Source organism: Cucumis melo, chromosome 4 (assembly GCF_025177605.1).
Source record: "Cucumis melo cultivar AY chromosome 4, USDA_Cmelo_AY_1.0, whole genome shotgun sequence".
NCBI lineage: Eukaryota > Viridiplantae > Streptophyta > Magnoliopsida > Cucurbitales > Cucurbitaceae > Cucumis > Cucumis melo.
Genome location: NC_066860.1, coordinates 4,808,941 through 4,834,792, shown reverse-complemented (window position 1 = coordinate 4,834,792; position 25,852 = coordinate 4,808,941). Strand labels below are relative to the sequence as shown.

The following is a 25,852-nucleotide window of genomic DNA, read 5'->3' as shown; positions in this document are numbered from 1 at the left end:
AAAATTAAAATTTAAATGAACCTTTAATGTTCGTTTTCAAAATGGCAGACCTTTAATGTCAGTTTAAAACCGACATTAAAGCTTACTCTTTAATGTCGGTGGAAAACCGACATTAAACATCCGCCTTTTCAAAACCGACATTAATGCTCATTTTGCATTTTTTCCAACCGACATTAAAGCCTATATTTCTTCTAGTGAATAAACTAATATCACCTAACTCATATTGTATAACTAACAACACCAAGAGCATGCTTCAAATTCAAGTTCGACAAATGTTACCCAACTAATATTCCATACAAATCTATGACTACCATAAGTGCAGGATAGTCATAGCAATTCACATATACAATACTTATTAGATTTCATATAATAACAAATATTACCATACTCATATCTCAAATCATTTCCAAAATTAAGCCTTATTAGATTTCATATAATAATATGTATGAAATCTAATAAGTATTTCTACTAATTCCAAATCGAAAGAGAAATAATCAACTAATATCACCAAACTCATATTGTATAACAAACAACCCCAAACTATCAAATATATACGATGCTTGTTAGATTTCATATAACAACAATTCACAATACTAATTAGATTGCATCAACTTATAACAAATCAAATTTTATTAGATTTGAGAATAAAAATTTAAATTTGATTTTTTTTAATAAAATTTGGAACTACCAAATTTTAATTTTGAGATAAGGATGAGGTTTTTAGCACACCCTAATTTTTTTTAGCGTGCACAAGCATTTGGAATGACTAATTTTAATTTTAAAGTGGCCAATTTTAATTTTGAGATAAATAGAAGACCTCAATCTTGGGATAAAGTTAGATTTATGGCTCCAATTCAAATTTGAGATAAAAATGGAGGTCATCAAGTTAATTTGACTTGCATTTTGAACCTAAATTTTAATTCTAAAATTGGGGTAAATTTTAAATTTTTGAAATATTTACATAGGCTTATTTATCCAAAAAAAAAGTTGAATTCAAGAATTTTTTCCAAAATAAAATAACATAAGATAATTGAATTTTAATTTTATTTTTAAAAATATTAAATGATGTTTAAATATGGAGTCTTTTCAAAAATATAGAAAAGTAGCAAAGTATTTACACTGTATAGAACAATTCCGAAAATGGAAAAAGTCTAGAGGCCTAACGTGTAAAATACCAAAAATGTCATGTCAACAATGTGCGTAATATATTTGGTAACGCGATTTGGTACACGATCGTTTAGATTTGACTATTATTTGGTACATGATCGTTTATATTTATTTTTTCAATTATATCGTTTAATTTGGTACACGATCGTTTAGATTTGGCTATAGTTTAGATTTTGCTACCCCAAATCTAAACAATTTTGGTTTAGATTTTGCTACCCAAAATCTAAACAATTTTGATTTAGATTTGGCTACACGATCGTTTAGATTTGGACTCCAAATCTAAACGATTTAGTTTTTCAAAATTTGGTATATGATCGTTTAGATTTGGCTACACGATTGTTTAGATTTAGTGTAGCCAAATCTAAACGATTTTTTTTAAAAAAAAAATTGGTATAAACGATTTTTTTTAAAAAAAACTTTGGTATAAACGATTTTTTTTCAATATTCTTTATACACAATCTTTTAGTTTTTGTTACCCTAATTTAAATGTCTAACCAATTAATATTCTGTCACAAAACCTTAAGGGCTCACACTCAATCATTTTGCTTCACGGATGTGTCTTTCTGAATCTCCTACCTTTCTAGGTCAAAATCCAAGCTTTATCCTCTGTTAAAGATGCTCCCATTAAAACTTAGTTTAGCAGCTTAATTAGCTATTGAGAAATTGATTGTGTTTGTGTGTAATGTAAAGGGGTGGGTGAATTTGGGTTTTCAATTGTTTGTCTTTTCGGGGAAGTGGACTGCTGGTTTTTGTAAATATAATGTAATGTTGTTGTTTTGAATTGGATTTGATTGATTCTTGTTATGATTATGATGAAAATTATTTGATGATGCAATGGTTGAAAGTGGCTTATTTAATTCTAGGAAGACAGTTGCTATAAATCTTCTCAGGCTAGATGAAGAAGTGAATAAAGTCGTGGTTGTGTTGTTCCAAACCATTAAATTGAATGGGTTGTAAGGGAAATTTAAGGGATTATGAGATGATTGTGAGAATGTCTACTTTTACTTTCTGACGGAGATATAAAGAGTTTAGGAGTTCTACTTTTACTTTTACACGGGGGAGGAAAAAAAACGACCCGACCCACATTGGTCTGCTACAAAATTAACCGTACATTTCAGGTCGGGTCGATTTTGAAGGAAACTCAAACCGACCCGATCCAATTACACCTCTAAGACTAACATCGACGGAAGTCATCGATGTTGAGAAGATGGTCATAATGTTCCTCTACATATTTGCACATGATGTAAAAAACGTGTCATTCAAAGGGAGTTCATGCGGTCAGGTGAGACAATTTCACGTCATTTTAACATGTACAGATCATTCGACTGCATGATGAGCTCTTAAAAAAACCACAACCAGTGACAGACTGTTGTACAGATCAAAGATGGAGGTGGTTTGAGGTTTGTCTTTTTCTCGAACTACGTACTTCAAACCATCTGACCTAAGATCTTGTCATTAATTACCAGTTATGCGTTGTAGAATTGTCTTGGTGCATTAGATGGCACATATATCAAAGTCAACGTTCCAGCAAGTGAGCGGGCTAGGTATAGAACACGCAAGGGGGAGATGGCCACAAATGTCCTTGGCGTATGTGATACGAAAGGAGATTTCGTGTGCGTACTAGCGATTGGGAAGGATCAGTTGCGAATTCACGCATTCTTCGAGATGCCATTTTAAAACCTAATGGCCTGAAGGTGCCCTAAGGTAACTACCTACGACATTGTATGTAGAAGTACAAATTCTCAATTATCAGATGCGACGTTTTAATCGTGCAATGTCATCACAGGCTATTACTACCTAATCAATGTCGTACCCAAATACATAGGGCTTTTTGGCACTATAAAGAGGGCAATGCTACCACCTACAAGAATGGTGTGGCATTGAGAATGCACCTTCAGTTCTTCAATATGAAGCATTCTTCTGCGCGTGATGTAATCGAAAGAGCATTCGGTGTCTTGAAGAGTCGGTGAGCGATACTGCGAGGAAAGTCGTACTACCCTGTAAAAGTCCAATGTCGCACAATACTCGCATGTTGTCTACTACACAACCTTATCAATAGGGAGATGACGAACTTCGATATTCCAGACGACATAAATGAGGGCGATTCGACCCAGCGACCGCTGCCGAAGATGATATACATTACATAGAGACCTCCAACGAGTGAAGTCAGTGGAGGGATGAGCTTGCAGATGACATACTACTGGGAGTTGCGTAACCAGTAGAACAATTAGGGTACCATTGTTGAATGCTCTGCGTTCAATTTCATTGTTAATGATTGCTCTCGAACTTCTTTTGTTAAAGTTTTGGAATACATTTGTTTCAAATGTATTGCTTAAGCAAGTAAATGAATGACAATATGGCAGTTCTCTAGAAGTTGAATGTATTATGCCTTTATGTTGTAATCGTAGGAAAATTAATGATACTAATATGTTTGCGTTTGATTTATAGCATGACAACTACATCAAGGTTGCCTAAGCATAGTTGGATGAAAGAGGAAGAAACAATTCTCGTCGAATTAGTAAATGTTGGTGGCTAGAGGTCCGACAACGAGACCTTTAGACTCGAGTACCTAAATCAGCTTACAAGAATGATGACCTTTAAGATCCCATGTCGTAACGTCCATGCTTCAACTATCGATAGCCAAATAAAATTGCTAAAGAGAACGTTTCATGTGCTAGCGGAGATGCATGGCCCGTCCTGTAGTGGTTTTGGGTGGAACGATGAACAGAAGTGCATCATCGTAGAGAAGGAAGTGTTCGACGATTGAATGAAGGTGCACTATTACTAATGTGAACTGTTATTGTAGTATAATAAAAAAATAGTATTAACAATTTTTATTGTACTTGAACAGAGTCATTCGACGATGAAGGGCCTCCTTAACAGAGCGTTTCCCTACATGGTGAACTTTTGCCTCCTTAACAGATCGTTTTCCTACACGGTGAACTTTCATACATCTTTGGCAAAGATCGTGCGACGGGAGATTGGGCCGAGACTTTTGGCGACACCGAGCCTAATGATCCTACTGGGTACGAGGCATTTGCTGCTAACGCTGCACACGAGATGGAGTTCCAGGCAATGTACAGTCAAGAACTAGACATGTTGCCTGACGAAGTAATGGGAACAAGAACCACTCGGGCAAGTAAGGGTAGGCATGTTTCTAGTAAGACTAAGTGGAAACGGGGAGGATAACCCACAAACACTAGGGATGTTATTCGCACTACCATTGAGTACGACAATGAATAGCTTAACAGCATTGCTGATTGGCCCATCCTACAACATCAAGACGTAAGCACACCATAACAAGAGATCGTCTGACAGTTACAGGCCATCCCCGAGCAAACATTAACAAATAGGTGTCGCTTAATGCTTATATTGATGCGTAACGTGGACAACATGAAAGCTCTCCTTGATGTACCCGATGAAATGAAGTTCCCATACTACACCATATTCTCCAAGAAAACTCGTGACCACTTTGTTTGTTCTATTTGTTTCAGTGTCTTCAATCTGCTTAATTATCTGTGTAATTTACTGTTTTTGTCTTTTTATCATACGAACTGTTATTTCACATTTCTTAAGTTTGTATTCAAGCAGTTATGGTATGTATATATTGTTTTCGTAGCATGTTAACAACAAGTTGTAGTGAACCACTATTTTCCGATTGCATTCATGTCAAAAAAAATTATTTCAATGCGCTAACGGATTTACGTGTTAATTGTGTAAAACAAAACATAATAAAAGGAAAAATAAAAATAAATGGACCTCAACGTAATGATTTACAAAACAAATATTTTGCTAATCCCTAAGTACGTAAGAAAAATATTTAAAAACGTATGTAAAAAGATAATTTATTATAATTACATATATTAATATTGTTTATTTACAGAAAAATTATATGATATTTTCTTAATTTATATATCAATATTCCTTATTTTAAAAAAGAATTATCCTAAATCTAATCCTTACCCGCATATTATCATAATACCATACTCATAACCCTTGCCTCAATAATTATAATTCTCTCAAACATATATTATTATAACACTCCTATCATAGTTCCTTCCCAAACACATATAACACTACCTATCCAATGGATCCTTTTCTCCCATAACTTTCTCTCCCCAAATGCACCCTATATCCTAAGATGTATGCTTTTACAAAAAAAAAATATTTTTTTAAAATGAGTAATCAAATTAAGAAAAGAAAAAACAAAATTTAAGGTGAAAAAAACATTCACAATGAAGTCAGCATGCTTTTAAAAGAGTTAGCCATTGTCAAATAATTCAGAAAAATAAATCAAATGGAGCAACTAAAAACAATATCTAGAAAAACCCTAACCCCGTCGCGACACGGTGGTTTCCGGCGAGATGAAACGCCCTCGGAGGAGGCAATTGTTGGTGGTTTCCAGCAAGGTGAAACGACGACGACGACGTCATCGGCTGCGGCTGCGGCTGCGGCGGCGGAGGTAGCGCTGGCAACAAAGGCCCTCCAATTCTTACCGCTGTCAATTTCTCAACTCTCTCCGCCACTTTGGCTCTCAAATCCATCAATGCCGATCGGAAATCCTTCAATTCCTCCAATCGCATCCCTTCCGCCGCCTCCTGCCACCAAAATCCGCCGTTCTTCCTCGAATCCTCGGCCGCGCGAATCAATTCTGCCGCTCGTTTCTTCTCTGCCTCGAACTCCAATGCAAAATCAGCGAAATCACGATTAAACTCCGCTACAGGAATGTAACTCTCCGCTGGCTTCGGCGGTGACAAATTTCCGGTGAGATAACGATCCAAAAGCACATCGACATCGGGATGACCGAAACAAAAAACCTTATCATTGGGAGAGAAGACGATAATGGCTACCTCTGCTCCGCAAAGAACAGAGAGCTCGCCAGCTTTCTTGAAAAGTCCGGCACGACGTTTCGAAAACGTGACTTGTTTGCTGCTCTTCTTCTCCAACTTTTTTATTTCGATCTTTTGACGGCCGAGAGTTTTTTTCATTGGAATGGTGTGTAATTTCTCCATTGAAGATGAAGTCCGAGCTTGTGGTTGCTTTTGCTTTTATATATATGTGTATATATATTAGTAATTTCCAAAATCTAAGGACTGTAATAATTTGATTGGAGATTCTGATTTGGAAAAAATATGGAATCAAATTTTGTCCTAACATGGTATCACGATAAAAGCCTAAAAAAGGGTAAAGCCCACATTTTCTATACACAAAGAAAAAAAGATATGAAGAAAAAAACCCACGTTTTCATCCCTTCATCTTGTAGCACTTTTTTTATTTTTTCTCTTTTTCTGAAATATTTTTTTCCTTTTTGACTAATGTAATTAATATGATCATGTCGGGGTTTACTTCTTAAATGATTTCATTTTCAATTTTCTGTTCCTTTCGTAAATTAATCCAAGTTTATTTTTTTAACAAAATATGTTGTTAGAGATGTGATCCGACCACCAATGGCCAAGCTACAACCACCATCTTGAGTGCCTGGCGTCGCCACCAATTCTGATGACTGCTGCTGCAAAATTCTTTTACACTATTTTAATATTCATAAAATACTTGAGAAACATTTACCGATTACATGTTTGGATATTTTCAAAAATAATAAAATATTAAAATTATTTATAAAATATAATAAAATTTATCAAACTGCTTTTTAAGTTTTTTTTTAACTATATTTTTGTTAATAATTTCAACATTTTGCTCTTTTTGATAATTTTACTTTACATCTTTTTATTTAAAGTTATTTTTTCGCAAATTATTTCAAAGAGGCCCTAATAAATCGTACTGACATGTGACATCCGAGTAAACCCCTCCGTAAGACCGTAACAGCTGAAGATGTTTCTAGTTTCCACAAGCCCCATCCGTGCACTCCTAGCTTTCTTTTTCTCCAAGCAATTCAAACCCCACAACCAAAAGCCCCTTAAATCTCTCCACCTTCATCACATATATCCTCTCCCAACATAACTCGAGATTTGGCTTTAGGTGGCAAAATGATGGCGAGTCCACAGGAGTCCTTGCCTTCACCCAAAACCATTTTATCGGTGGTGGCATCACTCACCGCCTCGGCAGTGCTCTTCCGAACCTTCTACAACGAACTAATTCCCGATGCGGTTCGAGACTATTTCGTCTCACGGCTCCATGATTTCTCCACCCGTTTCTCCTCCCAACTAATCATCGTTATCGAAGAACTTGATGGGCTTACTGTCAACCAAATGTTTGACGCCGCTAATGTATACTTGGGTACAAAGCTCTCTTCGTCCTCACGAAGGATTAAGGTCCACAAGCCACAAAAAGAGAAGGAATTAGCCGTCACCATAGACAGGAATCAAGAAATAATTGACATATTCCAAGGTGTCAATTTCAAGTGGGTTTTGGTTTCTTCCCGTATTGAAAGACCGACTTCAAGTAAGAATCGCGATGCTAACGCGCATGAACGCTCAGATGTTAGACATTTCGAACTAAGCTTTCACCAGAAACATAGGGAAATGGCATTGAGATTCTATCTTCCACATATTCTACGAGAAGCAAATGCCATTGGAGATGAGAAGAAAGCCGTGAAGCTTCATACAATAGATTACAGTGGGACTGATTACTGGGGTTCAATCGATCTCAATCACCCAGCAACATTTGACACTATAGCCATGAATCCTGAAACTAAGAAGGCATTGATCGATGATCTCAATACGTTTATTGAGAGGAAAGAGTATTATAAAAGAGTAGGAAGGGCTTGGAAACGTGGGTATTTGTTATATGGGCCACCTGGAACAGGGAAATCAAGCTTGGTTGCGGCCGTGGCTAACTATCTGAAGTTTGACATTTATGATATGGATTTAAGGGAAGTCCAATGCAATTCAGATTTAAGAAGGTTATTGATTGGCACTGGAAACCGTTCAATATTAGTAATTGAGGATATTGATTGTTCTATTGAGCTGCAAGACAGAAGTTCAGATTCAGAAAATCAAACCAAATCTACAGAGGATGAAAAGGTAGTAGGTCCCTGACTAAGTATTTTTTAATCTAAGTATTTTTTAATCTAAAGCTTCGTGACATTTTGAGGATGCTACTTATCAAATTGTTTGTTGCATTCAGATTACTCTGTCTGGGTTATTGAACTTCATTGATGGCCTATGGTCAAGCTGTGGAGACGAGCGGATAGTGATATTGACCACAAACCACATGGATCGGCTGGATCCGGCATTGTTGAGACCTGGGCGTATGGATATGCACCTGCCTATGTCTTACTGCGATTTCAGTGGTTTCAAGATATTAGCATATAATTACCTCTTAATTCAGGAACATCCCCTCTTTGAAAAAATTGAAGAGTTGTTGAATAAAGTTGAGGCAACACCTGCTGAATTAGCTGGTGAGCTGATGAAGAGTGATGACGCTGCAAGTTCACTTCAAGGAATCATTCAATTCCTCCATGATAAGCAAGAGAAAACTCGACTGCCAGACGTCAGAATAAACTCCGGAAAAGCTTAGATTTGCTGTTACTGATACCCCCCTGAAATCAACTAGAAATTTACTTACCAAGATTTTTGATACTCGATTTTCAATTTGAGAGTATATCTCTGCTTTTATATCTCCTCATTTATTAATGTTTCTCTTGCCACTCCAATTTCTGTAGCCGAACGGAGTTATTTTTGCTGTACAGATTCAATCAGAGTTCGTATTTGTAGCATGTAAAGCACTGCATGCGTCTCGGAAATTGATTTGTATTTACTATCTTAGATGCAGTTGTGGCTCCTTTGAATACCTCATCCTTTTCTACAGCTTCAAGTTGTCGAAGTTCTTCACTCTCGACTTTTGTTTGCCTGTCCCACTCATGGAAGTTGGAAAACATCTCCACATAATCCGCTACAGGTCAACCAGTTCTAATCTGTACCAGTCTTTCTCTCTTTTGCTCTTATAATTACAGTGGTCTCTTCTAAGTTATCATAACAGAGTACTAGTGAAGCGAGAATCTGACTCGAGTTCTCAAGTTCAAGGAAGAAGAAGGTTCGATTACAGAATTGACAAGACGACAGTTAATACTGCGATCGACTTCCGGAAGTACAGAATCTTCAACATCATGAACACAGACATAACCAGGACCTAAATATACCGAGACTCCCAGAGATTTGTACGCAGATACAACAGAAGGAAGGAAAGACAGATTCGTACTTACTTCGGTGTAGAAGCTGGCCGTTCAAGTTGATTTGAAGGATAATTGTTCTCAGATCAAACTCCTCCATTCTGATCAAACAAGAACAATTAGCTTTATGTCGTACGCTTCAAGAAACGACCATTGCAAAAAGAATCATAGAGACCTTCCGAGAACTGCATATCAGGATCGGATTTTCTGTATAATGGTCGAAACTAATTTTATCTTCCGCATTGCAATCGTGCAGATTCATAGTTATCGATATTTATACCCAGGAGAGCCAAGCACACGGTTCTTGTTGGCCCTCATATTATGAATAACAATGTCTCTTATCTAATATCATTTCTTTCTCATATTGATTTTTTTTTTCAGCAGTATGTGAAGTTACTTCTTCGTGAAGCTTTCCAACATATATAGACATACTTTTTTTAAAATTCATTTTTAGGGATAATTAAATTATAAAACACCACTGGTAATCCAATTTTTATACTACCATATAAATAAATAATTATTGTAAAAATACTTAACCATATTGTGATCGTTTCAAATTAATTACTCCAGATAGAATTCCGAAGTTATTTCTTAAGAACTGTTCGAAAACACTTTTTTTAAAATAATTAAAATACACTTGTTTGAAGTACGAACAAATTAGTACAGTTAAATAAGTAGTCCAATCTGTTTACCAATTGGAAAGTAAATAAAATATACAAACATAGGAATAAAACAAATGAAAACTTATTATCTTCGGTCTTAACAGTTTTTGTAAGCAGATTATCATGCAAATATTCGAGTTCAAAATCCAGAATATCCTGTTTTCATCCTTTGGTGCTTTTACATCAATTTGCAATTCATTTATTCCTTTCTCTATGTTAATTCTGAGTATAATTTGATGGAAAAGATATCACCATTTCAAGGATGAACAACAATGGTTAAACTAAAAGGAACATCTTTTAATAAATAATATATACCTATCTTATACAATGGGACCCTTGGCGATTATGTCACTGCTATAAATAAGCAATGTAGTTCATTCACAAATTCATCTTTGTGATTGTGGAACATCAAAGCAAATTGGTTATATTTCATGCATTTCACAAATAACGCATCCAATGACCCAAAACCACCAACTTCTATCTACATATATATATAGATATGTATTCACAGAGTTGCTAAATACATAATGCAAGTAGAAGAGGCCAGAGGCAATGTGGTTCACCCGCACAAACCGACCTCAGCCATGAACAATTCCGTTCTATGTACAGGTATGCTATCTCCAGGAGTAACTGAAACAGAAACCGCAAGCATTTTTCGGTCCATTGTCTTATTTCCCATCAAAAGAAAAAGTGAGAAATATCAAATGCAGAAAGCGTAAGACATGGCATCAACATCTCAGTTAATACAGGAGAGTAAATGGGCTTCTGTACCTCTTGTTATGCCAAATTCCTCCTAGCCCTCAGGAGATTGAGCTTGTCCCTCCATTGAGCTGAAACACAGACCATCCATGAGAACCAAAGGTATATTACTCAACTCAAAAACTTAATAAACTCTGATAACGATGGGGGTGTTTTTGTCCTAAAACAGCACTGGACTAAACAGAGGCATTCCTACGATAATTTTTTAGAGCCATCTGAAACAGAAGGCATTTAATTACTTTTTATATTGTACTGACATATTCGATGCTGTCATCACAACACCATGTTCAATAACATTGTGATTAAACTCTACTCACGAGTGCAAATTTCCATACTAAATCAAGGAAATCAATTTGATTCAGAACATTCATAAATGAATTTAGTATGATGATCTTGTCAAAACAGCATAGATTTATATATATATATAAATCATTGGGCAACAGAATAGGCACCAGCATCTCTATAGCGCTCTTCAACAGCAGCAATCAGCATGTTCCTCACGAGATTGAACTCTTTAGCTTCAACACAAGGCTGACCACTAGGCCTGAAAACAAAAGCTTTCAATTAAACTATTATGAAGCAGCGTCCGAAATAGCAGTTGATAGAAAAGGGGCCATTAGTCTGTCCACAGCAATTTGTGAAAGCAGAACTTTGTTCTGCACAGTTCAGATCTTCAATCAACTTCTATGCACATCTAGAAGGTTGCACAAACTTAAAACTATAAAGCATAGTACTTCAGTTTGATAACGTTTTGGATCCTACATAGATAGGACACTACCACTATCACCAGTTAATTTATAGTAAAAGAATTGTTTACATATGCGCAGATATAAGCAGAAATTAGAAAAGGATGAATTTAAAGGAAAAATATCAATATTATTCATTTAAGAATAAAACAGCGCCAACATTTTATGAGTTTTCTTTTCCTATAAAAGAATCGATCATTTATAGAATTTTATGGCACTGGTAATTGTTTTATTAAAAATATTTGATATAGCTGATTTCATCGGTTAATATTCTTTTATACATATAGTCTCTGCTCAATCATAGTCTATCAAATAGAATGGATGACTCAATAATTTAAAATGCTAGCTTACAAATATGGAAAATACTGAAGTACAGAGAAAATCCTCAAATTATACATACCCTCCACATTTTGTAGGACCAAGGCATCGCCTTTTGTCCGTATTGTATTGCTCATCGCTCGTCAATGTTTCTAAGAAAATAATTAGTACTAAGGAAAGTGAGACTGGAAAGTTATTTATTACCTATCCAGTTCAGTGAATAATAAACCATCCGTAGCCGGGGCCTGAGTTGACAGCTTCCCACTTTCAACAACTCTCATACCATCACTATATGCAAGATACTTGTTCACTTGAATTGGCACCTGGATCAATTGCAAGAAGTGATATGATTCAGATACCATAGCACATAATCGCGCCCAAAATTTGAAAAACATCTAAATACAACTCATACAAGTGTAAAGAGGCATCCTATAACCAATAGCAAACAAGCTAATTACCCAAAATATCAAATAACAAAATATTTATGCACTTGCAGGCAATTCAATTAACAAAATATTTATGCACTTGCAGAAATCCTATAACCAATAGCAAACAAGCAGTTGCTCCACATCCTGCAAACAAGCTAATTACCCATTCTCAACCAACAAAAGGCATGCAGGAAACTGTTTTAAGTTACCTTGCATCGGACTGCAATGTTTATTGCATCTGAAGGTCGGAGATCAAAGCTGAGGCAGTCCGTCTCACAGCCAATCTGAAACGAAATTTTTATCTCTTAACCTTACCTAAGAGAAGGATAAAGAATCCAGAGGAAGAAATTTATACATGCCTTTGAGAGGTATAACTGAGCAAAATATGCCTCGTGTACTCTCTTGGTAACCCTTACAAGTTTGACCTGCATCGATAAATAAAATATTTGTGATTAACATTAGAAAGAGGGCATATCCCACTTAAGCTTTATAAAAACATATGCTATAGAAATAAAGCAGGGTAGACTTAAAAGACAAGGTGGGAAATTAGAAAAATGAATCAAAGCATACTTCATAGCCCATCTTGTCAACCATCTCTTTTACCACTTGATACATAGTTGGTCTAGCCTGGAACCAAATGATAATAACTGTTAGAAATCCCTTTTGAATAGAATATTATGTTACTACCTTAATTCCACAAATTAAAAAAATTCAAATTCCAACAAATCATGTTCTATCTCAAGAGAAGACAAAGAAGACATACAATTGGAACATTGCGCACAGCAGCCATAAGCAACACACTCGGCATTTCCACTGAAAAATAAATAAAAATTGAAATTCGTCGATAATATTAAGCTGATGTATGATTATGCGAAAAGTCAATGATAAAATGTTGACAGGGGACACAAAAAAATCAAATTGGTTCAGTAATATTAAGTTCATGTAAGAAACTATAGTTCACTAGAACATACACACGATTATGGGAAGAAGAAGACCAGTTCCATCTTCCATCTTCAACACAATTGCAGGATGTGGAGCATAATCAGGCAGATGCCCGCCATGAGGGTTGTTGTGAACACACCTTAAATGCCTACCATCCCTCATTTTAATCACGAAACCATCTGCACCACTTTTCACCTCAACTATACAGCACAAACAAACCAAACAGCATTTCTATTAGTTAAGTGCACCATCTAACTACAAATTAACATACATTTGAATTAAATTCCCAATATACAGACTCTATCATTAAAAATGTAATCATAGGATTTAACCCATCAGCTTAGCATACCAGCCTCGACCACGCTGGATTCAACATATTCTTCGTCTTTCTCGTTGAAGTTCTCGGCTGTACTTCCATTGTCGTCAGATGATGAACTAAAGCTGCAACGCAATGTCTTGCATTTTCTAGCACAACCTTTGAGAGAAATAGCCGGTAACTTAGCATTCAAACCGTTGATCCCCGTGAATCCCCATAATTCACCTCTTCGAAAACTAAAAGCCATTAAAGAACGATTGATTGGCAAAGAACAAAACCCTGCTTGCTTCGCACGAATAGTAGGGCAAACAACTGGTCCTTGCAACGACCCCATATCGCCTTTTGTTCACCCAAATGAAAATAATCAGATATTTTTTTTTTTTTACATAATCCCCAATCTAAACCAAAAAAACACACAAGTCATAACACCAACTGAATTTGCGTGAGGAATTGACGATTCGAACGCATGTACAATAAATGAACACTGCAAACTAAAGTCTTCACTTAATCAGGCGAAGAAAACTAGAAAAGTGTTAGAGTCATCAGCTTGAATGAATTCTAGTTCCTCGGCGACGAGTTTTCCAGGGAAAACAAAGAAAAAAAAAAGAGTAGGTAACAGATTCACAGAGTCGGATTCAAAGTTTTTCATTACCTATAATAAGGGTTATCTAAACTATCGTGTCCTGATCATCAGTCTTAACACTCGGAAGTGTTTGAAGAACCATTACCTTTTAGAGATACAAAAAATTAGGCCGTACACGACCAAAACTCGAAACGTGCTGCTAAAAATCGACGATCACAGCTGGAGGTGGTAAAACAATTCCCGCCAGATTCTCGATCCCGGAATTCTAGAATCCACAATCTGAATTTCAAGAAGGGAATTGATGGCCAAATTCAAGTTCAGAGATTATTAACAACATAGATCAAAGAAGAAAATTGACGGAAAATAAATTAAAAAAGAAGTCGGAAGGAAAAGACCGACAAGATGAGGGGATAAGGAGAAACGGTAGACGGGGAAGAAGATAAATGGACTCTGCAAAGGAGTGTGAATGAAGACTTTTGCTCATAGTACACGCCATTGCTTAATTATTCATTCACTCATGGGCTTCCTAAATTACCATTTTGTCCCTCGAACCATTAAAGAAGAAAACGACGAACTTAGAAAATTATGGACATATATTTATTTATTTATGGTGGGATAAGTTGCTAATTAAAGTTATTATTTAAATGCGGTAGGATGTTTTATCCTCATCTAAAAATAAATAAATAAAATTATTATTTAAATGTTATTTTTTTAAGTATAATTAAAATATACAAGTTTGATCACCGAAGTCGTGGTTATTAACATATTAACATATGTTAATTGAATTAGCAGCCTCAGTCCGGTCAATATTTTAAAATTTAGCATAAAATCTCTTTTTTCTTTTCTTTTTTTCCTATTATGATTACTTTTAAAATCTTGTTTTGGTTTTCTACTCGAAAAAGTTGATCTTTATTCTTAAGATTTTCTTTGTTATTTGACCAAATGGTTATGTAACTTCCATATTTGGATCTTTGGAATTTAGATTCATTCAATTACTTAAATCGATAAATAATAAAAAAAAGTTTTATTAATTTATTAAATTATTCTTTTAAGATTACCTAGAAATATAATCTAACATATTCAATTAAATAAACCTAAAATCTAATTTCGTTCTTTTTCTAAACTCAAATAGTAACTCCTATGTGATTCTTCAATCTTTATTAAAAAAAAATTAGTTTTTTTCAAATTAGAATCTTAGAACAAATGAAAAGAACATCTAGTAAATTAAAAAAATAAAATAAAAGAATATAATGATGAACGTAAAATAATAAAAATAAAATCAGTACAATAACATTACTAGTTTAAAATGGCGACCATAAAAATCTTTAAAATTAAGTGACTTTTTGAATTTTTCGATAAAAAATTAATTTACCATCTAATATTTAATAAAAATTAAGACCCTACATTTTTGTGAGTGATTATCTTATTTAGAGACTAACATTTAGAGTTAATAGAATTCTAATAACGATAAAAATATTTTTTTCTAAATTTAGACTAAAATTTGTAAAGTCTATAGACCAAAATAATATAAAATATAAAATTTAAAGATCAAAATCAAAATATAAACCAAAATTATATTATTTTGATTGCTTTCGATTAATTCATAACACATTAAAAATAAATAAAGCACTTAATTAATATACTTTTAGCTAAAGCGCGCTTATATAGTTTTAGGTAAAGTATACTTTTGATCGCTCTTATTTAAATGTTGTTTTTTAGGGTTTACTTTCATTAAAATATTTTTATGAAAAATTGCATTATATGATCAATTTTTTTTAAAAATAGTTTATAGTACTTTTTTTATAGTGTGAATATGATAAGTAATTAATGATATCAACGAAAGATTATTAGAAAATTATTAGAGGATTATCCGCTTTTAAATTTGCTACCTTTGCAATTTAGAAAATGTAGTGATTAGGATCCTATAATCATAACTTTTTTGTTATTTTTTTTTTTTGCAAGTACTCCTATTTTTAATGAATTGTTAACTTAAATATTTTCAACATTAGTGGAGAATTCTATCTTCCTTGGTCTCATATTCCAATGTAAAAGATAATTATAACTCATAGCAATTAAAAATAATAATGTATAATAATGATTTAAAAATTGTAAATATAGTAAAATTTATAAACGATATTAATAGGCTTTTATTAAACTTTGCAATGTAATCCATCATCAATAGACTTCAAAAGGTTATGTCATATTTTTCGTAATTTTAAAAATGTTATCAAATATCTTATCACTTTGATTCTAATTGTTATATGTGTAACTATTTCTTATTTATGTATGTTAAGTTAGGTTATTTTTATCATTTTAAATCAAATCTTACAAATGTATTCACCTTATGTACCTTTCTTTTAATAAAAAATGTTTGATAAAATATCAATTCATAGCCTAGACATAAGTGATTGTATCACTTTAAACCACAAACTAATAATTAAATCAATATTAACCTTATTTTTGAAAGCATGTCAAGTTACACTTTGTTACATCATGGTTACAAATACATTAATTAATCTTCCAAACTTCCACAAATCATTAAAATTAGACTGCTGGTCTAAATCTCTATTTAGAATCGTTTATTGACAATTGAAGAAGTATTCACATTTAACCATCAATGAATTTTTAAAGGCAAATAATAATGGATTATTTAAATTGATTCAAATTATAAGCTAAACAATATTAGTCCAATAAAATCTAGAACAAGATGTAAAGTAATACAATTACGAATTTTATTGATAAAGTACTGTTAGTTTAAAATCTAAGTCTGGTACAAATTAAACTAAAATTTAAAAGATAATTGATATTCATCAAAATTATTATTTTTTTGGTTTTATGTTTTATTTTTTAAAAAGGAGGAATTTATATTAAAAAGAAACATAATAAAAATAGGAGGATGTTTTATTATTATTAGTTTTTTTTTCTTTTTTTTTTTTGAGAAATACCCAAATATATTTCTATTTATGATCCATATCCTTAGAAGTGGAAATATCCAAACTTTTACAAAGGAGAAATATCTGGGGAGTGCAGGCGAAAATGAGGAATAAGCCAAAGAGATTTATTTAGTGGAGTGGTGGGAGGGTGTTTGTGACCTTTTGGAAGAAAAGCAAAGGAATGGATAAAATTGGGTCGGCGGAATCTTCGCCCTGGTCTCTGGCTTACATCATAAATAAATAAAATATTCTCAACCGTCGACGGCGGCTGGCCACATCAAACTATCAAAGGCTCCACTCGCTGCCACGTGTATTACAATCGTCCTGAAACGTTCTTGGATAAGGCTACCCCCGATATGAGGGAAAATATCTGTTTTCTATTCCATTTTCCCTATAAAAATATCTCTTCCCAAAGACTTCGGCGGTGACAGCTCAGTGGGGCAGAGATGTGACCCATCAAATCCTCTTTTCTATCTTCTAAATACCAATTTCAAACTTTATAATCAAACCGGTTCCACCGGTTCACCTTTCCCAACATGGGTTGGTGGTTTCGGTTTTCGTTTTATATATGTTTGTATCAGTACGGGTCTCAAACCGAATCAAATCTAAGGGTACGTTTGAAGAAAGAGTTGATTTATGGAAGAGTTGGTGTTATAGTAAAACTAGTGTTATGATAAACCTATTTTTATCATAACCCTTGTTTGGGAAAAGAGTTTAGAAATATAGTTTTATGATAAGAGGTGTTTGGGAGAAGAGTTATGTGGGAATGATTATGATAGTGTTATGAATAAGATATGTTTGGGGGAGGGTTATGGGGATTTTATGATAAGATGTGTTTGGGGAAAGGGTTAGGTGGGTAGGTTTATGTGAAATTTATGATAAAATTTATTTGAGGAAAGTGTTATATGGGTTGGGTTAATAATTTTTTTATGTAGTATAATATTTTTTAAATGAAATTCTAAATATGATAAAAGAAAAATTCTTACTGCATACTTTTTTATGAAAGCGTCGAACCCGTCTTATTGTAAATAATTTATTGTATGTGTAATGCTATTAAATTAGTAAAGACAATTATCCAATTTTGAATTAATTTCTGAACATATTGTGAAAAATTTATTAAAATTCATTTTTTAGAAAGATAAATTAATTATTTTATATTTGTAATTGGCGATAGCGATGTTCCCATATTTTGAACATATATAATTATCTAGTATAACGCTTGGGTGAAATTGTTACTATTTTTTTAATTTTAAATAAACATTATGAACGAAAAAGAATAGTTGTCTACAATAGCAAAAGCATAAACAATCAATATCATACAGAAAAAAAGTATGCAAATAAGAAGCAACCCAGGTCAGTACAAACATAAACTATCTTGTCATGTCTCGTAGGAGGACTCTACAAAATCCCTCCCTCTCACCTCAGGCATGAGTACGAAACCCCGAAGGTCGTCCATACGAGATAGAAGATGACTTTGCAATAACGCCCTATCCAAACTCTTTAGTTCCGGCATCTCATGCAATATGCGGAAGAATTTTGTGCGCACATAGTTGTCATTGGCAATGGTGCGTGCAGGCCACTCCGCAGTCATCATGAGTTGCTCATTTGTTTGGTCGAGCGCAAGATGTATGCCTTCAACATCCACCTCTCGCTGACTTCCCCTCTTCCTCTTGGATCCATTCGATCCGGTCCTACCTTCTGAACTGCAAGAAGGTCGTGATGCGCGTACATCGTCCTGCGACATGTCAATCCCCTGGCTGTACACAGACGGGAACTCCTCATTTCCATCCGCCATGTCAAATCCCTCATACCCGTCAGGCTCGTTAGACCCCATATCGACGAATGTCTCAGCGAACCGATCCGTCGCTCTATCGCTATCGAACACATATGTAAGTTCGTCGTAATACGAAAACGGTTTGTTTAGGAGTCCCTTTGCTGCAGGATGTGACTGGGGAAAAAAGGATCACTTATGAGTACTGATAGAAAAAATGTGAAGTAAATGTACATTGCAAACGTCGTGTGACGTTTATATTATTTTCTTTACCCTAACCCAATTATCAAATAATTCTTTCTCCATAATTATGCATTTCTCTTCATTGTTCCACCCAAAGCCACTACACGCTGGCTCCTGCATTTCGGCTATGGCCTGGAATGTCCGCTTCAGTGTCTTTATTCTATAGTCAATTACAGTCGTTGCGCGGACACAACATCCAGGTAGTTTCTTCGCCATCATGGGTACCAACATCCAGGTAACCTGGCCGGAACGTATCATTATCGGATTTCCATCCCCCCATTGACACCAACTCCATTAAACACTCCACAAGAGTGCCCTCCTCCTCCTTCGTCTAGACATACCTCGAGGCACGGGTTGAGATTGACATACTGAGAATGACAAATTACAAGAAATACATGGAGTATGTTACTAATATTAGAATTTCACATTTAATACTCACAAACAAATGGCACGCATACATTTAATATGCAATAGTACATTTTACAGGTCAATAAAATACGCATACAACCGATGTCTTCTAGTGTAAAATTTTCTTATCTAAGCGTTATGCAACTGCCAATATGTGAACATTGATTTAGCTAGTTCGTCGCGCCACTGAGACCACTCGTTTGTTGTCTTAATGTAGTGAATGTCTTCTGTAGCGATGGTCGTCACGTACGCGGAGTTTCCCTCGTCAACATCGTCGTAATATGTCATTTCTCTGTTTATCAAATTGTGAAGCAAGCAACAAGCTAGCATGGTGCAACACTGAATTTGCAGGGAATAGTATGACTTCCCACGAAGAATTGCCCAACAATCCTTAAGAACACCGAAGGCGTGCTCAATGACATTCCTTGTCGAAGAGTGCTTCATGTTGAAGTGCTTCATGTTGAAGTACTCATTTGCATTTGTTGGTGCATTTCCAGTACCACGCCACTCTTGCAAGTGGTACCGCTAGCCTCTGTACGGGCCGAGAAATTCCTCCGCGTTTGGATAACCCGCATCAGACAGATAATAATATCCTGTTATTAAAACCATTCATTTATGCGCTTTGAATATGTAAGTAGAAATGACCATTGTTTAATTATAAATAAGCAATACCCTTTGGTACTTGTAATCCATTTTCTCGTGCAAGGGCATCACATAGAATCCACGAGTCTGCCGTGGATCCTTCCCAATCGGTGAGGACATAAACGAAATCCCCTTTTGTGTCGCATACGCCCAGTACGTTTGTGGCAATTTCCCCCTTACGCTTTCTGAATGTAGGTCGATCTGTTCGGGGACGTTTACCTTTATGTATGTCCCATCTAACGCACCAAGGCAATTCTACAGGATGAAATAAGCACGCCGAAATAAGTGTCACGTACCTAAAGCTCAAATACATTAAACTTGTACCATGCCCACCTCGAAACACTTCCAACGTTGATCATTGTAGTTGTTTGTTATCGGAACAGGTCTCTTTATCAACTTCTCGTATAGTCAACGACAACCAACAGTATGAGGTTAAAATGTCGAGATACTGTCTCACCGGACCGTACAAATTCCCTTTGAATTACGCGATTCTTCACATCATGGGCTAGGACGTGCAAGAACATTTCTACCATTTCTTCAACATCAACAATCTCGGTCGACGAAAGACCAGAAACAATCCGAAGTAAATGACATAGAATTGTGAATGTTCGCCTGTCCATGCGCGTGCTTAGTGACACACAAGATCTGACTCGTGTATCATGCGAAAGTACGCAAGCTGCCTTATTCTATGACGTGTATCGAACGGTGTATACGTGATACACCTACTGTCTTTCATTAGTAGCTCCAACGTTAATAACATCTGATGTTGGACCAGCGTGAACGCAGTTAAGACGACAAGAAGTGTTTGTTGATCCATTACAAAGTATGTAAACTTTTCTAAAAAATATGTACTAAGTGAATTAGTACAATATCCATATACATTGTCAAAAATCCCTAATTTAACCTTATTATGAACTTACTAAAACCCTATACTTACTAATTTGTTAAATATCCCTATTTACTATGTGATACATGTCATATATCAAATAATACACATAGTTCGATTAAAAGCTTGAATATATTCAAAATTTTCCATCTTACTCATTTTAAACGTTATTTTAAAATACGGGTTGCATTCTAAAGAACTTATCAAAATTGTAAGTAGAATGTTTGACAATTATTTGCTTCACAGTAAATACAAATTTCAATTAATTAAACACAATCTTTGATCATATTTCAATAATAAATACATATACTTAATTAATGACTATCCAAAACTTATGATCAAATTTAAATAAGATTACTAATTGTGAAGTTAATTGCGTTATTTGTATTACGTAGAATGATTGTTACAATTTTTTTTATATTTTTTAGATGGGAATTGTTGTGAATTAATTAGATTGTTTATGGTCCTAAGGATTGATTTAAATTCGTATTTAATATGGAAAGTAGGATTTTACTATTATTAATTTTAAAAATACATTACTTCGTTACTATGTTATATATACCCTAATTTCCGTTATACTAATTTAATTCCCTTATATAGTAGTTAATTGCATCATATGAACATAGACGAATGTTGAAAAATATATATTCAGATTGGCAAATGTAAAAAGTACGTAAATAAGATTTTCTAATTAAACACTGCATATACATTAAAAAACCAAATAATGTTTAACAAAATGTTCGTAATAAATTTATACAACACCGAACAAAATAAATAATGTTTAACAAAAAATTCAAGTTTGTAACAATACAAAATGAATTACAGACGTTACTGTATGTGACCATAATAGTACCTCTTAGAAGAGTATACTCGTGAAGGACGGTGTGCTACATAAGATAAAGAATAGTGTTAACATTTGTACATATGACACGATATAGAAGGAGAAATAATGAAAGAATAGTACGTATACATACCTTATATGACAACAAATATGACTGGAAATGAACTTTGAATGAGAGTAAAGACATTAATAATCAACATGGAAAGGATAAGAAAATGCAAACTTTTTTATATTCGTAGCCTCAGAGTTTTGAAATCCATTCAACATAATAAATGGAATTTCATCATAGTTGAAACGTCTGGAATACATAGAAAAATAAAACGAAAGCGAAATAGAAAATAAGCACATACAAAACAGTTCGTAAGTGAGAAAGGAGGACAAAAGCATATAAGGTAACATCAATACAATAGATGAATATAAGGACATACAAAATAGTTCCTAAGTGAGAAAGGAGGACAAAGACATATAACATAAACATCAATACAATAGATGAATATAAAGACATACAAAACAATTCATAAGTGAGAAAGAAGGATAGAAGTTAATCGCAGGAGCACATGAATAGAACATAGGAATGAATTACTTGAAAAAACAAGGTAGATTGAAAAGAGAATGAGAACAAAAAAGGCACTTACGAAGGAGAAGATACAAACAGAGAGAAGAATGCAGTGATAGATAAGTGAAAGTGATAAATGAAAGGAGAAAACATAGTGTATATATAGGGGAAGATGGGGAAAGTTAGATGGCATTTAATGAAGGAAAACAAAAAAAATATTATGTGAAGTAATACACAGCAGGTATCCATCAATAAAATCAATGACAAAAAGACAGGGAATCTCTGGTACAACTGACTAAAAGCATAGCAAAAGTCCAAGCAGTCAAACTCTGTGATTCAAGGTACTGGAAGCTACATAAAATCTACTACTAGTATGTATTGGAAGCAATATAAAAAACATACAATCTGAACAGATGGAAGAGACAATATAAGGTTCAACTCAGTGATTCAATGAACAAAACAAACAAAACTAAGCAACAAAGTAAACCAAACTAAACTGAAACAAAGTAAACGAATAACACAGAATGGAAGGCCAACATGATTTTTTACAACATAAAGCAAGAAGACAGAATGCAGTCCCAACATACTAAAGTAAGAAGACAGAATGCAATCCCAACAGAAAGTACAACATAGGCAAATTAAATCTGAACATAATCGACAAATCGGGCTACATACATATATGGAAAACAAAAAGTGTAACAAAATCAGTTTGTATAAATTGTTAAACTCATCATCGGCTAAAAAATTGGATTTAAAAGAGTCCAATGCCTCCCTACCAAGCTCGATCGGCAACCATTGGCAGACAACAGTGAAGTTTCTATCTTATCAGATCTAGAATGACGAAATGGCAAGCGAAACACCCAGCTGCAATAATGGAACCTCAAGCGACAAGGATTTTATTTTAGGGTCGCCTCCAACAAAACGTGTTTGGAGGCAAAACCATACATTCCAAAAGATTTTCGTGTTTGGAGCCAACGTCGTAGAAGGGTCGGCTTCAGCAAACACGACACAACCTTTTGGGAGCGAGAGAGACAGATGAGAGAGATTTAGATAGAGATTCGGCAACACAAAATCCTCCTCAATCGACAAAACGCTCAGGAAAATCGATTTGCATGAAGACGGATTGAGGAAGAACAGATAATTTAATAAGGAGAAAAAACATGTTTGATGAGGGAGAACTTCATGGAAATGGATTTGATGAGGGAGAACAGACAACGAAACCGTTTTTGCATGAAGACGGACTGAGGGGAAACACACAATGAAACAACGATTCAACGATTTGTTGAGGGAGAACACACAACCAAATAGGAAGAATACACCGAAAGAGGGAGAACACACAACCAAAGAGGGAGATTTAAGGGGATTTGATAAGGGAGAACACAGAACGAAGGGGAAAAGGGTTTCGCACAAACACGGGTTTAAGGGAAAGCCTAAACACAGGTTGAAGACGATAAGGCAGGAAGAGAGTTTCGACCGTTTGAGGGGAGAATGAAACCGTGTTAAAAAAATCCTAAAACTAGGGTTTCCTCAATACTGGGCCTAAACAGGGGTTAGGGTTGGGCTAACCTAAGCCCACAGTACCAACTCTAACCCCAAACGCCCCCTAACAGTTTACACATCCCTATATCAATTTATTTCGCTACTCGTTTAGGATTTAAGAGATGTTTGAGGACGATGAGTGATTTATAATAGCATGAGGATTTATAATAGTCTGTGAATTATAATAGCTTTTGTTTGAAGTGCATACTATTATCATTTATCTCAGCTTTTGTGGGCGTTAGCTTTTTTTTTTTTTTTTTGTGGTGGCTATTGTTGAAGATTTTGTCTAAAAGATATTATGATATTATTCATTTAAAAGATAAGATAATTAAAGGATAAAAGATTTTGTCTAAAAGATATTATGAGATTATTCTTTTAAAAGATAAGATAATTAAAGGATAAAATATCCTCATTTATTTTAGGAATCTTGCTAATTATCTTTGAAGAAATAAGATTTAATAATATAAATCTTATATGTATAAATAGAACTTTCGAAGATCAGACGTATTGCTGATAAAGTGAATGTATCAGATGAACATCACTCATGGTTGAGTATCATGGATTTCTGGGAATCATTGTGGTGGCAAGCTCTCAGTCTCACATCTATCTATTGATGATTTGACTTCTGTCTTATCTCGAGGAACATTGTCAGTTTGGCCAGTGAATGAGATTTCTGCTGTATCCCTTAGTGTTAAATATGTCATACTCCATGAGATTGACTTTACAAACTGGTTTCCTTCGTCATATGCTTCCAGTGAAGCTGATCAATCTCAAGAGTAGACATTCTTTTATGTTGATTGAAGAGTTTTGTGCAGATTTTGTTTTTTATGGATTAAGGGGGTTTGTGGTAGATGTGCTTATTCTGTTTTGGGTCAAAAGAGTAGTATATTTTGTTTCTATGATGTGCCCTACATTTTTATGCTTCTAATGATGCTGTTTCTGGTGATGTATGTTTTGACTTCTGCAATGGCTTCAGTTTTGACTACCGTTAGTTTGATGGCGTTTGTTGAGTTCTTATTGATATATGCCTCTGGAAGTCTCTGCATCTCAAGATGTTTTTATATCGATTATTTGATTTCCTATTGATGATATTTTATTATGGGGCATCTAGTTGAACATAAAAATAATTCTTCTCTTTTTGACAAAAAGGGGGAGTTTATTGGGATTTTTGTCAAAACGAATTAATGAGATTCAAAAGAAGGTTAAAAGGATATTTGTTTTAAAAGATAAAAGATCTTTTTCATAAATAGAAATCTTTTATCTATATCTTTTAAAGAAGATCTCGAAGATTTAATAGAGTGGTTATGTATTATGCTTGGAATGGTGTGGGTATTACTGAACATTCAATTTGAAAGCATTATCCTTCTGCTTCGTTTCTTCTAAAGTCTTCTGGTTCATCTGAACGCTGATACCCTAACTCCAAATGATGACTGTGTTGCTGAATGTTGAATGCTGATATCCTAAAGTTATTTCTGTTGAAGTTGTGCATTTTATATGTTGGATATCCTGAAGTTTTTCCTGTTGAAGTTGTACATTTTAGATGTTGTTTTGAAGTCTGTTGCAGGCCAATATCTTGAAGTTGTTTATGTTGTTGTTTCTGTTGAAGTTGTGCAGTTCATATGCTGTTTTGAATACTGACTACAAGGTAGAGAAATGAAATGATGATTGTGTTGATCTGCTTTGTTAATTATGTGGTTGAATATGGATGTTTGCTGACTGTTTTTTTATGAAAAGTCTCTGATATGCATTGTCTTAAACTAGAAAAGAAATTCCTTTTAGACAAAAAGGGGGAGTTTGTTGAAGATTTGTCTAAAAGATATTATGAGATTATTCTTTTAAAAGATAAGATAATTAAAGGATAAAAGATCCTCCTTTATTTTAGGAATCTTGCTAATTATCTTTGAAGAAATAAGATTTAATAATATAAATCTTATATGTATAAATAGAACTTTCGAATACAGGGTTTGGTAACAGACAAATATGA

General features: G+C 34.3%; 4 protein-coding genes across 5 annotated transcripts; 1 reads left to right on the top strand and 3 right to left on the bottom strand.

The window, feature by feature from the left end:
• Window positions 1-5,371: 5,371 nt before the first annotated feature.
• LOC103503920 (agamous-like MADS-box protein AGL62) lies at window positions 5,372-6,740 on the bottom strand. The gene has a single exon (XM_008468310.3). It carries the CDS (start codon window positions 6,177-6,179, stop codon window positions 5,487-5,489), a length of 693 nt encoding a protein of 230 aa, XP_008466532.2. The 5' UTR covers window positions 6,180-6,740; the 3' UTR covers window positions 5,372-5,486.
• A 206-nt stretch (window positions 6,741-6,946) lies between these two features.
• LOC103503918 (AAA-ATPase At3g50940-like) lies at window positions 6,947-9,659 on the top strand. Its single transcript, XM_008468309.3, has 2 exons — window positions 6,947-8,147; window positions 8,251-9,659. Exons 1-2 carry the CDS (start codon window positions 7,152-7,154, stop codon window positions 8,641-8,643), a joined length of 1,389 nt encoding a protein of 462 aa, XP_008466531.1. The 5' UTR covers window positions 6,947-7,151; the 3' UTR covers window positions 8,644-9,659.
• A 574-nt stretch (window positions 9,660-10,233) lies between these two features.
• On the bottom strand, window positions 10,234-14,609 carry LOC103503917 (bifunctional nuclease 1). Of its 2 annotated transcripts, XM_008468307.3 has the most exons (12): window positions 14,449-14,609; window positions 14,195-14,328; window positions 13,500-13,805; window positions 13,180-13,350; window positions 12,972-13,021; window positions 12,779-12,835; window positions 12,568-12,633; window positions 12,418-12,492; window positions 11,985-12,103; window positions 11,169-11,260; window positions 10,729-10,787; window positions 10,234-10,587 (listed from the first exon to the last, which is right to left on the bottom strand). In XM_008468307.3, the coding sequence occupies exons 3-11, from the start codon at window positions 13,798-13,800 to the stop codon at window positions 10,735-10,737; spliced, it is 984 nt and encodes a 327-aa protein (XP_008466529.1). In that variant the 5' UTR covers window positions 13,801-13,805; window positions 14,195-14,328; window positions 14,449-14,609; the 3' UTR covers window positions 10,234-10,587; window positions 10,729-10,734. The 2 variants fall into 2 exon arrangements, with proteins under 2 accessions (XP_008466529.1, XP_050939150.1); XM_051083193.1 differs by having other exon boundaries at window positions 14,195-14,522.
• A 4,924-nt stretch (window positions 14,610-19,533) lies between these two features.
• On the bottom strand, window positions 19,534-19,848 carry LOC127148822 (uncharacterized). The gene has a single exon (XM_051083187.1). The coding sequence runs from the start codon at window positions 19,846-19,848 to the stop codon at window positions 19,534-19,536; it is 315 nt and encodes a 104-aa protein (XP_050939144.1).
• Window positions 19,849-25,852: the final 6,004 nt, after the last annotated feature.